General features: G+C 40.1%; 1 protein-coding gene across 5 annotated transcripts in view; it reads right to left on the bottom strand.

The window, feature by feature from the left end:
* Window positions 1-12,776, bottom strand: part of ITGB4 (integrin subunit beta 4) — an 82,341-nt gene that overhangs the window by 45,183 nt on the left and 24,382 nt on the right. For all 5 annotated transcript variants that reach the window (XM_063293087.1, XM_063293084.1, XM_063293083.1 and 2 more), the window contains exons 2-8: window positions 10,802-10,974; window positions 9,558-9,640; window positions 7,245-7,343; window positions 6,591-6,795; window positions 3,398-3,494; window positions 1,996-2,167; window positions 872-1,135 (exon numbers count right to left, since the gene is read on the bottom strand). In XM_063293087.1, the coding sequence (XP_063149157.1) occupies window positions 872-1,135; window positions 1,996-2,167; window positions 3,398-3,494; window positions 6,591-6,795; window positions 7,245-7,343; window positions 9,558-9,640; window positions 10,802-10,904 (1,023 nt within the window). In that variant the 5' untranslated portion in view covers window positions 10,905-10,974. The remainder of the gene's footprint in view (window positions 1-871; window positions 1,136-1,995; window positions 2,168-3,397; window positions 3,495-6,590; window positions 6,796-7,244; window positions 7,344-9,557; window positions 9,641-10,801; window positions 10,975-12,776) is intronic.

Consider the following 12,776-nt stretch of genomic DNA (forward strand, 5'->3'; position numbering starts at 1 on the left):
GATATTTCAACAGGAAAAAAAGTAAGAGAATTGTCCATGGTCTAGAGAAAGTGAATGGAGGGATATTGCTCTAAGAGGCAAACTAGACTTGGTTACTTGCATGAATGTCTTTTTTCAATCCGAAAAGCAGCATAGAACAGAAGGCTTAATCACCATGGGATGGGGGTGATAGATGCAGATCAATCTTAGATGTCCTAATATAATAAATGTTTTGGTCTAGCCATGGATGAAGAGTTATGAGGTAAAAGAAGAGATGTGTTTTGAGTTATCTCTAACATGGATTATCTAGCTAGCCACTGGGGGTCTCCACTGCATTGCAAAAACAGACTGCACAGCAGCTCTGGGAAATCAGATGCAAGGACAATTCATTCCCAAATATTTGGATCATTGTATACCTGAAGATCTTATTTTATCTCTAGGCACTGACATACATCAAAATGATTCAGCCTGCCCCACCCCATCTCCTCAGTTCCCACAAGCAATCTTCAATGATTTCCTGGTCTACAATATGGAAGGGGTCGCTAGCAGGAACTAAGCCACTGCTTTCTCAGAAAACTAATTACTGATTTGTCTGTGCCCAGATGATTTTCTGGCTGCCAGGAAATGTGGGCAAGGCTCACTTCTACTCTGTAGGGAAAAATGGAAAGACATCCCTTCTACTGAAGAATTACTTGATTTATTTTTTTAACATTTTAACTCCAAATCTTCCCATAGGAAGCAAACTCGGCTTCTTGCCTTAGGAGTAAACAGATGAGCTAGTTCCCTTGCTGGGCAAATATCTATTGGTCAGTATTGCTCCAAATATCACCACAGGTTGCTCCTTTATATTCCCAAGATCCCCATATTTTTCCTGCTTAATGATGTTTTTTACCTCATAGTAATCATAGGAGTGGTTGGTGACAGCAAAAATAGGAATGATATTACTCCGCCCCAGCAGCCGCACAAGGGTAGGTACAGAGGGGTAATCCTGCTTGGTATCAAAGGTGTATGCCCCTGCTTGGTTCAGGTGGCATTTTTCATCATTCTTTCTCAGGATTCCAGCAAGGACATTGGCGCCATCAGCTTCATAATGGAAGGCCGACTCAGTGGAGAAGACCAGAAGGTGAGTGCTGTCATTCCGCCACCCAATATTCTCCTGCAGGCATGAGGGAAGTCTAAGATGTAGAGTGGAGTTGGGCAACTCACAACCTAAGCCCCATTTTTGCAGCTCCTGCCTTTCTGAATCACGTTTCTAAATTCGATGAAAAACCACTGAATCCCATCAGCACAATTTTTTGCCCATTTTCAGCAGAAAATAAGGGTAGCACACAGAACAAAGCCCCCAAATCATCAAAAATAAAAATGCCAAAGCATCCACCTTTACCTCCCCAAATGATATAATCATATCACCGCCATAAAAAAAAAGATAAAAATTAAAGTGTGTCTTTTCCAAGTGCCAAGAGGAATCATGTAACTCAGAAAGTGGGAATAGGTGGATCAGAAGCCCAGGTAGGTAGTTCATGACGACTTTTGGGAAATATGCTTTGAACAGCTATTCCATGAGTGGTAGTAACCATTGGATATGTCCTTCAAATGCAGCCTAGCTCAAGGTTAATTGAGAAAACTCGCAATGTCATAGGTCTGGGGATTCCATGCTTATCTTGTCTCCTCAGCAATTATCTTGTCAGCTCCCTAAATTTACAAACACTATTAGGGATTGTGTGGTTTTTTCCCCCTGACCTTCATAAGATCTTTAGCTGGTATCCAGGCTATAATATCCTAACTCCCGCTGATAATAGCAGAACTTCATAACAGGAACAGTCCACACAATATCTAATTCCAAAACTCATCCATATTCTTATCAAAGTGCAAACAATGCTGTCTGTGGATTTTCAAAGCAAAGATTTGGACTAGATTTTCCTACTGCTCTCCCAGTTTGGTATGCAACTAAGGTAGTTTTTATCCTTTGTAGTGAACCACTATATCTATTGCATCTTCAGCATCCTCCCTGTTTACCTTGCAAACAGCTGTTTGCAATATAGCATCAAATCCACCTTCGGGAGCATCCAGGTTCCCGGATATACGTTCCATCATCAATTCTCGGCTGAATTTATTAATATCATGGGTTAAACGGATGACATTCTTAAAAGAGAAAGGCGCGTCAGCATTTGGCCAAGGTTCTCGCAATCTGAAGGCAAAAGGACAGACAATTTTAATTACTAACTACTGGCCAACCTGATTGTCAGAAATCTTGAACATGGATCCCTTGCAGAAACAGCTTATTGTTCACACAATATTTAATACAATGAATTTGAGCAGAACAATTTCTATTAAAAAAGAAATTACATTTAAATCTCACACTAAAACAAATTCAGTTTTGTTATTTGGGAAGTAGCACAATATACAAGCTAGCCATTGTTGTTTGTAAACTAGGCTTTATGGTTTAACACATTATGGGAACCTGCCCAGAAAACCCAATGACAATAAGCCCTGAGAAGCAAACATTTTATAGTCGTAGAGGACAAAGCTGCTTAATATTGCTACCGCTTGTGTGTGTACCCTATGTCTGAGTAGTGAGACATTTTGGAGCACCAATCCATACCCTGGGTTCAGTTTCTCAGAATGGTGCAACTAACTGCTGTTGTTTTTCTTTGGTAACAATACATAACACATTTTTATGTTATAAGGTTTTAACTAGAGAGGGAGAGGGAGAGGAGAGGGAGAGGGAGAAGCTAAGCTTAAGATGAAAGGTTCATAACATTAACATTCCTGTTCAGATCCCTGGAAAAACCCAAACAGCAGCACAGGATTTCTTTAAAAGAGAAAAGCTGGTTCTCTGTGTATTTTCTTCAGTTCCACCTCTAAGTGGTCGAAAAAACAAGAGGCTAAACCAGACAAGAGGCCCCTTTCTACAAATGGATGAGTCATCGACTATTCAGGTAGTTCTCAGGACCTGCTTGGGCAAGACTGAGCCAAATTACCCAGTGTTCATGGGGCCATTAAAACACTATTTTGTGCCTCTTTGTGAGATTTTTAGAAGCATAATCTTAGGGCAGCCCCCTATACTCACTGAGAGTTTTATAGGCTTCTTAAGAAGGATATAAAAGAAAAGAATTGTTGAGGGATTATTCAAACTGATCCTAAGCCCATACAACATAGAAAGAAATGGATCCAACTGGTGAATTGATGGTAGAATTAAAAACCAATGAGCTCCAACAGAGCAAATATATCACATAACAGTTGTTAATTGTCATCTGCAAGATTTGGATATACAGTATTGCAAAAAAGCACCATCTGAGGAAGAAATATGGGAATAGATGATAGCAGATTAGATAAAAGTCTTAATTAAAAAAAAATACCATGGATCCTGAATAGTTCATTTCCAAGTGACCCCAATGGACCCATCACTACTACTCACCTTGAGGGTCTCATGTCTGTCTGTGGCACTGAAACTTTGTCCACAAATTTGCCAAAGCCAATGGTATAGTCGTCAGTCAGTTCCCTCAAGAAATTTGCTGGCAGGATAGAAGAAATGAAGGAGGGATGAAGATGTTTGGTGCATTTAGACTAAATCTTATAGTCTCATAACCGAGTTCAGTTACTATAAATATTATGTCCAGTTGGATGAAATGGAATCATTCAGTCCTGGAACCAAGTAAAAGAGGATCCCTGAGAGATATTTATACTACATAGAGAAAATGCCAGTGTATTATAAGGGAACCCTAATGTAATTTGAGTATACATTACTGTTTTTTAATTATTTATTAGTAATATGTTAATAAGAGCCAGTTTGGTGTAGTGGTTAAGGTACCAGGCTAGAAACCAGAAGACCGCGACACAAAGCCAGGTGGATGAACTTGGGCCAGTTACTCTCTCTGAGCCCCAGGAAGAAGGTCAGGGCAAACCACTTCTGAAAAATCTTGCCAAGAAAACTGAAGGGACTAGTCCAGGCAGGAGTCAACACTGACATAAAGACATCATCATCATCATCATCATCGTCATCGTCATCGTCATCATCTGTTAATAGTTTGAATCTATTCTAAACTTTATATCCAGATTAATTATCATAGGATATCCTAAAATGCACTCATCTTGAGTCAGAGGAAACAACTATGAAGCAGCTTTATGCTTTCATCTGTATTTAAAATTCACTATTCCTACGAAATTTTGGGCTTAATCCATTTGTCCCTATCCCACCAAAAATTAAACCTACATATATACTATTGCATTTATTTTAATCTCTCCATTCCTTCCTCCTGTGGTTTTCTTGTTTTTTCTGTCCTGCTTTATCTAAATTTAAGTTCTCTAAAGCAAGAGTGAGTTTTCTTTTCGTGCTCTTTGTACTTTGTTGATACTACATAAACAAACAGAAGCAAGAACATGGTTTTTCACGTCTATCAACTTTGTTATGATGATGTATGCACATTTGTGCACGCAAACACAAACATTCCTTTGACCTGAGCTTGACTGTTGATGACTTCATGGAAATGTCCATGTAGTTATTTGGCAACAATACAGAAGCACTTTCCTATAGCTTTCTTTTGGGATGTTTTATCAGCTTTCCAGGTTAGCTATTTTTAATTTTTATTTGTTTATTTATCATTAAATTTATTATTAAATTTATATTCTAGAGGTGACGGACTCGTCCCTGGGGGAGCTGGGGGTGTTGACGACCGACAGGAAGCTCTGGCGTGGGCTGGTCCACGAAGTCACGAAGAGTCGGAAGCAACTAAACGAATAAACAACAACAAATGTATACACTGCCCATCTCACTATAAAAGTGAGTCTGGGTGGCTTACAAATAAAAGTTACAAAACCATTATAAAAATAGAAAAAGTACAAAAAATAGAAGATAAAAGAGGGAAACTAAAAGGCAGACTCATTAAATAATTAACTCATTATTGCACTCATTAAACAACGTGCGGCAGTCACAGAACGCCAACTGGATTCAGCCAGGTCCCCAACCTTTATTGCCAGTGAATCCAGCAGGTATTCTGCCTCCCCTACAACATACTTATCTAAACTCAAGGTACCCAACCATCGGAGGGCCTTTACTCTGGCACATGTCATGCCCTCCCCACAGCTGTTCTTGAAGGCTGATACAGGAAGACTTCTTACCCAGAGAGACAATATCCCCATGACTCTGGTCTCATAGAAACAACAGAGCATGTGCTCCTCTAGTGCCTGTATTACAGAGACATTCATACTAGGCCCATTTTACCATTGTTGTATAAATACCTAGGGTGCCCAGGACAATTTTACACCTCCCTGCTGCTGTCAGATACCAACGTACAATGTTGCCAGGTTCTGCACAGCAGCACTTAAAATTCGCCAGATGACGACCAGTGCCACAAATTAGCATTTATTTTAATATACTAAAGTACTGTATTTACAGATATACTAACCTTTAGGCTCCCCAACACTCATCTAATGCTCCTACCCCTCCCCCTAGATGTTCTTTTCTTTCCTTTTTCCTTTTCCTCTAGACTTTTCTGTTTTAGCTTTTTATATTAGATTTTAATACATTTTTTTTATTTTTGTGCTTTAGCTTTTTATATTAGCTTTTATTTATTTATTTACTTGTTTATTTATTTAATTTATCAAATTTTTATCTCCGCCCATCTACTCCTCAAGGAGGGACTCTTTTAATATATTTCTGTTTTAGCTTCTTGTATTAGATTTTAACGTACCTTCTATGCTTTTAACTGACTGTACCCCACCTCCTTATGCTGGTCTTTGACTGTAATAAAGATTTGTTTGTTTGCAAAAGGCGGAGAGGGCGTCTTTAAACCACCAACCACCCCAGGGCTGCCTATCACTCTTGGATCCCCAAGCTAGCTGGCAGAGCCAGGTCTTGACGCTCTTCCTGAAGGCCAGAAGAGTGGGGGCCAACCACGTGGGGCAAGATGTTCCACAGAGTGGGGGCAACTGCAGAAAAGGCTCTCCTCCTCAACCCCGCCAGTTGGAATTCTTTAGCCAATGGGGTCCACAACATGCCTTTCCTTCTGGACCAGGTGGGATGGGTCGATGTAATTGGGATGGGACGGTTCTTCAGGTAACCTGGGCCCATGCCGTGAAGGGCTTAAAAGTGATAACCAAGACCTTGAATTGGACCTGGAAGCACAATGGCACCCAATGCAGCTCACGCAACAGCGGTGTTACATGAGCAGCCCTAGAGGTACCCATACATCATCATCATCATCCTTATTATTATTATTATTGCTGTATTATTTCCTGGTGGTTATCCATCCAAATACTAACTAGCTTCAGCCTTGCATAGCGTTTCAAAATTAGCTGAGTTGCTTAGCTGCCATTACCTAGCTAGGCATATCGTGTGAGGACCACCATGATGAGAAACAACTGGGGAGAATCAAGTGAAGCAGTTAAAACTCAAATAGATCTCCGAGTCTCACTTTACATGCTGAAGCTGGAATAGGTCAAGTTTGCAAGAAAAGGGCCAGATTTTAACTGCCACATATATAATCTACCTGCTGGTCTTAGGCTTTTTTCTCCCCTCTGGTAGTACTTTGTCACCTTTCTTGAAAAATTGCAGATAATTAACTAACAAATACCTCAGATTGCCTTCAAAATGAGATACTTTAATCTCTCACCAAGATTCTGGCCCATTTCTTTCAGGTTGTCCAAATCATCAGACATGGAATATGAAAAATCCATAAGGATGTAGAGGTCCACAGGAGATTCAATGGGCTCAAACACCTTCATGGAAATTTTTACTTCATCACCAGCTCTCAGTTTCAGTGATATATGCTGTGGAGATACTTGTGTTTTCTTCAGAGATGTATCAATTTGAAAATCCTGCCAGGGAAGACATCAGTAATACATAATATTGGATCCCGAATAGACTTAGGGGAGACTATCATAGCAGATTGGTCGAATATACTGTTTCCCAAGATAGTATTACAGTCTTCCCCATGGGTATAAATGCAGGGCCACAACTAGGGGGGGCAAGCGGGGCATGTGCCCCGGGTGCCGCACTAGGGGGAGCACCAAAATGAGAGCTGGGGGCGCCAAAATGGGTACAGAATCCATGTTTGTCCCGAGTGACACAGACCCTGGTTGCGGGCCTGTATAAATGGTCACAGTAAATGAACAAAACATTCTGACTAATTAGAAATTATGTCACTGGGAATAGCTGGTTGGCTTATTATTTTTTTTTCCAGGCAGCCCAATTTTGTATTTGGCAGTTCTGGAAGATTATTCAGGTGCACTGATTTTCTTATGTTTATATCCATCATTCTACTCACCTTTGTCTTTAACAACTCTCCATGTTTCAATTTTATGTTATTTTGGCAGCCATGGCTCTTTAGATTATTTTCCAAATTACAGCGGGCACCTTTGAAGTTCTGGGATGAGAATAATTAGACAATAAAGTATATGCTTAGAAATGAGGCTCAAAAACAAATTGCCTTTAGGGACTCGCCCTCTGCCTTAACGTTAGGCTAAGGTTAGAATTAATGACTCATTGAAAAATTCTAACTTACATCTAACAATCACCTATTTAAAGATCCCAATCTTTTTTGGCCTTGTGAAGAAGTTTGGTATGTTGTGGGCATTGTCACAAAGTGGCTGTTATTGTGGTTACCACATCAGGTAACCTGGCAAATATCCCCCCCCCACCCCCAAACTGGTAGTTTTTGGCCTCCAAACACAATTTATTTGAACCTTCTGTTTTCTACTCCAACAGAACATGAGTTTCATGGAAGGCACACCCATAGAAAAAGAAATTATTGTTGTGGTGAACCATGGAGGAAACTTGAGTGAGGCCGGGGATACTTTGCTTAATTTCCTCCTCCCAGCTTCTGAGGGCCACAGGAGGCATACTAACGAGGCAGTCAAGTCACCAGAGAAGGGTTTTGTTGGTTCTTAATTTTCGCAGGGGGAGGATGACTATTGCCACACTTTTTATTAATCTTCACAAATTTAAGAGAACATGAACAATTGCTCTGCTATAAAGCAGTAACCTGTCACTGTATTTCAGTTGGACTCTTTGGGGGCCCCAGGCTGCAGAAGAAAGGGCTGGGAAGGCCCAAGGTGATGGATTGCTCACCCTATCTTAGACACTTGGGTAGATTATAAAGGTCTCCAAACACATTTTTAAACATATCCATTTTACAGAAGGCAAATTCTCTCTTGGTACCTCACTCTCCAACTTTCCAGTACCAATTAATTCTTCCTGCCCCCCCTCCCCCGGGCAAATCTTCCCCAACCGTACAGCCTTGGCTTCTCCACTTCTCTCCTCCAGTGCCTTCCTGCTCTTACTTAATCCCTGTGGCATTACCCCTCACTGTTCTACTCGCTCTCTCCCTTCTTTGAATACTCCTGTCCACAACACACAGGCTCTGCACAGATCCTATCAGTCCTTCTCTCTCCCCTCCTGTCCTTTGCAAGGCCAGTTACTGTTGCTTGAGGATGGCACTGGGCATGGGCCAGGAAGAACCAATGAGCAACAGAAGGCAGCCACTGAGAAACAACTAAAGAAATCCATGTTCTCAGATTGAAGGTGAAGGGATTAAATAATCTGCTCTGGAGAGGAGCAAACACCAGGCCTCTGGGGCTATTGGTAATGTACTGGAGATAGGAGAGGTGCACAAAAACAATCAAAAAGGTAAACCTTGCTCTTGCTTCTTCATCTAAGGTGCCACCAATAAACTCCAGCTATCTATAACCTGGGGCACCCAGATGAAACATCCACATAAACATTCATATAAAGTTTGGCTTTATTTTTTTTCGGGGAGTTCACATATTATATTTCTATCCAAGTGGTCTTCTTGGTAAAAATACGGGAGTGGTTTACCATTGCCAAGAGTACCGACACTTTTGAAATTTGGTGTTGGAGAAGACTCCTGAGAATTATCATGGACAGTCAAGAAAAAAACTAATGGATCATCAACCAAATCAACCCAGGTACAAATGAGCAGGTTCAAATTATCCTACTTTGGACACATTACGTGAAGACCTGGCTGTCTGGAGAAGGCTCTACTGCTGGGAAAGGTGGAAGGAAAGAGAAGAAGAGGATGACCAGCAGCAAGGTGGATGGATTCACTTACAGTAGTGATAAGCGTACTGTTAGAAGAGCTGAAGGACCAGGTCAGGGGCAGATCATCATGGAGAAAATCTATCTATGTGGTCGCTATGAGTCGATAACAACTTGATGGCACATATTCAATCAATCAAATCAGATATTAAGTGGCCGATCACCACAGTATTCATTTCCCAAACATGATACATCTAGGATCTGTTTTTTTCCATATTTTCAGCTGTCTATTTTTGTTACTTTATACATGGGCAAAATGGTGGACAGGCTATTCCTCACATGTAAAGTATGTTTTTTAAAGCTTAGGTTGCCCAACTGCTAGTGATCTTGTCAAAGTCTTCAAAGGAAACTCTCTTCTTTCCTCTCTGACCAGTCCTAAACCTAAATCAGAGGTTTAGTGCACTTCAAGTATAATAAAAATTCTGCCAAAGCACACTAATATTTGAATGGACAGGGACTATGGCCAAATCTCAGTGTTTGAGATCACATCATCCCACACTCAATATTTGTGAAGAGCTTCTACCTCATCCGTGCAAAAACTACAGTCGCCGCTCACTCGGATGCATTCGGTACAGCTTTTTGCCCCAGAAGCCACACAGAGGTTATCTAGATAACAAGAAAAATAGTTTAGAACAAAATGGTCTAGAAATACACAAAGTTCTAAAGTGTAGTCATACTGTAATCCCCTTCAAACCTGCAGTGTGGTTGTCAATGTTTTTTACAAAGGTTTGATACTGTTCCCAGGAGCTCTCAAATTTTTCAGAAGGTGCGCATAACCTCATAATATTGTGCGAACAATGATGGTGATGATGATGATCATCATCATCATCACTGAATTTCCAGATGTGAGATTCATAAAATTTCATTGTGCGAACACTGTCATTTCATACAATTTGATATGAGGTTTCAGACATTTTTAAAAATTTTGAACATTTAATGTTAAATGTTAATGCTTTAATTCTTATTTAAAGTTTAGATTCAATGAGCCCCATTTAGGAGTGCCATCGATTTTATGATGCCTGCAGCGGCAGGCTTCCAAGCTGCGAACAGTTTGTCTGGGTTAGGATCACAATACATTCATTGTTACATTAATTTATCTCTGATTTTTCCACATTAAGAGAGCATTGCTTCATTGCAAATGTTCTAGCAGAAATTAAAGGAACATATCGAAAAGGAACTTGTTTATTTTGTTCAATATAATATCTCTTCTCAAGACTTCACTGCAAGAACAATTTAAGGGCAATAGAAATAACATTCAGGAATCATTATGACCTGTAGAGTTCAATTTATTTAGTATTAAACTTATTGATCTCAAGAACAGTTTATCAAAACTCTATGCAATAGCAATATGACGTATTAAACTACTATTTTGGAAGGATCAAGTTAAAATGACACAATTTCAAGATGTTAGTTTGGCTTCCACTATCCACATGTTTGTCACCATTCTGGCATTGTGCCAGATACAGCCACAAAATGGCAAAGCAATTCAGTGGTTCTTAAACTGTTTGACCCAATTACCCCTTTTCCTAGTTTCGAATGATGTCATTACCCTTACAAAAAAACAGACTCTGTTGTGTCTCGGCAGCAACAGTTCCAAACTGGATCCTTGACTCACAACAAGCAATTGCAAGTTGCTCCATTACCCCCAGATATGCCAAAATACCCCCCAGTCTCTGGCAGAGACTATCTTATTTGAAAACAATTGAATATTTTAGCAATGTTTAGGGAGTAAAGGAAAGAGAAATCTAGAATACACTTTGAACTTACTGTCCTTTCCTTGGCCTAAGCTAAAAAGCAGTGATAACAGAAGCAGCTGGAGCCACGTTCTTCCTAATAGCTTTTCCATTCTTCCTGGAATGCAGTAGACCATGGAGTCAGCAGTGGCTCAGCCCAGTCTCATCCGATAATTCTTGAATTCCTTTAATGAAGCCTTCTGTAATCTGGAAGGTGTAATATTTGGAGACCATCAGATTATGGAAGGTTTACATAAAACAATCACAGGTTTCTTACCACTGATAATTGGAGGAGTTTGGAATACAAAATTTCCTGCTGCAGACATAAGAGACCTCAGAATGATCTGAGATAGTCAGCAATACTGTGTGACTGAATAACGTCAAATTCCTGAACAACCATGAATCAATAACCAGAAGTGCCTGCACTTAAAAATTAAGTCTGTCTCTATCAAATCTGAATTACTGTTCTTGAAAAGGTTAGGTATTTATTTCTATTTATAAGGGGAGGTGGAAAGTTTTGAAGTCCCAAATCCTCATCTTTGGAAATCCTATTTAGCTTCTGAGATTTCTCAGACTTTCCAACCACTCTTCACAGGCATGAAGAACTAGAAACTTGCTTGGGTGAGAGAAAGTGATGGGTGGGGAGGGACACAGATTCCATGTTCAGTATAAATTAGCCCACATGGAGCAATACAGTGTCAGTTCATATGATCTTCTGAAGCTCAAGGGAGGTAACTGAATCAGAGCATCCACACAACACTGAATGAGTGATGGCCGGGATATCTTGCACAGAAAGCACAGACTTCACACTCGTGCAAGATGAAGTGTCCCCATTGCTCACATAATGTTGTAACAGTGAACTTGCAAGTAGTTTTATATATCCCTTGGCCGGTAATTTTGTGTGTATTGATGAGGAAATCCATTTCAAGAATGTGCCTTCAAAAACTAATATGCATCACTGCCTTGTGCATGATCTATGAAAGTATGATCTATGTTCTCAGAGGAGGCCATTCATGGCTGGCCCCACCTCCCAGCTCTGGGCTCCTCTCTTAATAGCATAGTGGCATCATAAGCTAAAGGAACTCAAATGCAAATTGCCAGCCTTCCAGCATTAGAAGTTAGAAAGTATATCTCCAAGGCAAACACAGAAACAAAAAAACACCAGTGGGGCAAGGTATAGACCTAAGAATGCTGGATGAGGCTCTTGGTCACTGGCCAGCAAACAAGCACTGATTGGCTGATAATTCTCTGCGCTCAGCTTTTGGCTACAAAGAGTAAGCACTGATTGGCAGGTAGTTCTCTGTGAACTCTATAGACCTACAAACAGGTAAACATACCCATGGTCAGGTGCCCTGATGTTCAATAGATCCAAAAAGAGTCAAAATAGCCTACATTGATCTTGAGTTTATTTAAGCAGCCTTTGGAAATTCCAGGTGTATGGTCTTCAATTTCCAGAATATTTATCAATGGCCATGCTGGCTGGGTAATTCCAGGTGTTGATGTTTACACATAAAGAGGGCACTCAGGTGGGAAACACTAATATAAACTGTACTTAGTGGTGAAAAGTTAGTGCAACATGTAAACATTCCACAGAAGAAAGATAATATCTTTAAGTACTGACATCTTTTGAAGATGTCTCAATATTCACTGGCTCTTAATTATTATGGCTGCTACTCAATTGCTCCTTTTTAGCTGAATCACTGCTTGTTTTATTATTTTATGTATGGTTTTTCTTTAGATTTATATTTCAGGCTTTTTTTTTTGTAAACCTCTCTGAATGAATTTCAGAAGGGCAGATATTTTAGCCTTTTGCAGTGAACCCCCAAAAGTCAATTGACTTCTTGAAATCACTGTTGTTCTTTGCATGAATTCCAGATAACAATGATGGGATCACTCTAATATTAAACTCACCATAATAATCAAAACACTCCTCACTGTGCCCACAAGTGACAGATTTTGATTACAAAACAACTGTGGTATCGTTCAGTGCCACTGATAATACCAAGAGT

Source organism: Candoia aspera, chromosome 2 (genome assembly GCF_035149785.1).
Source record: "Candoia aspera isolate rCanAsp1 chromosome 2, rCanAsp1.hap2, whole genome shotgun sequence".
Classification (NCBI taxonomy): Eukaryota; Metazoa; Chordata; class Lepidosauria; order Squamata; family Boidae; genus Candoia; species Candoia aspera.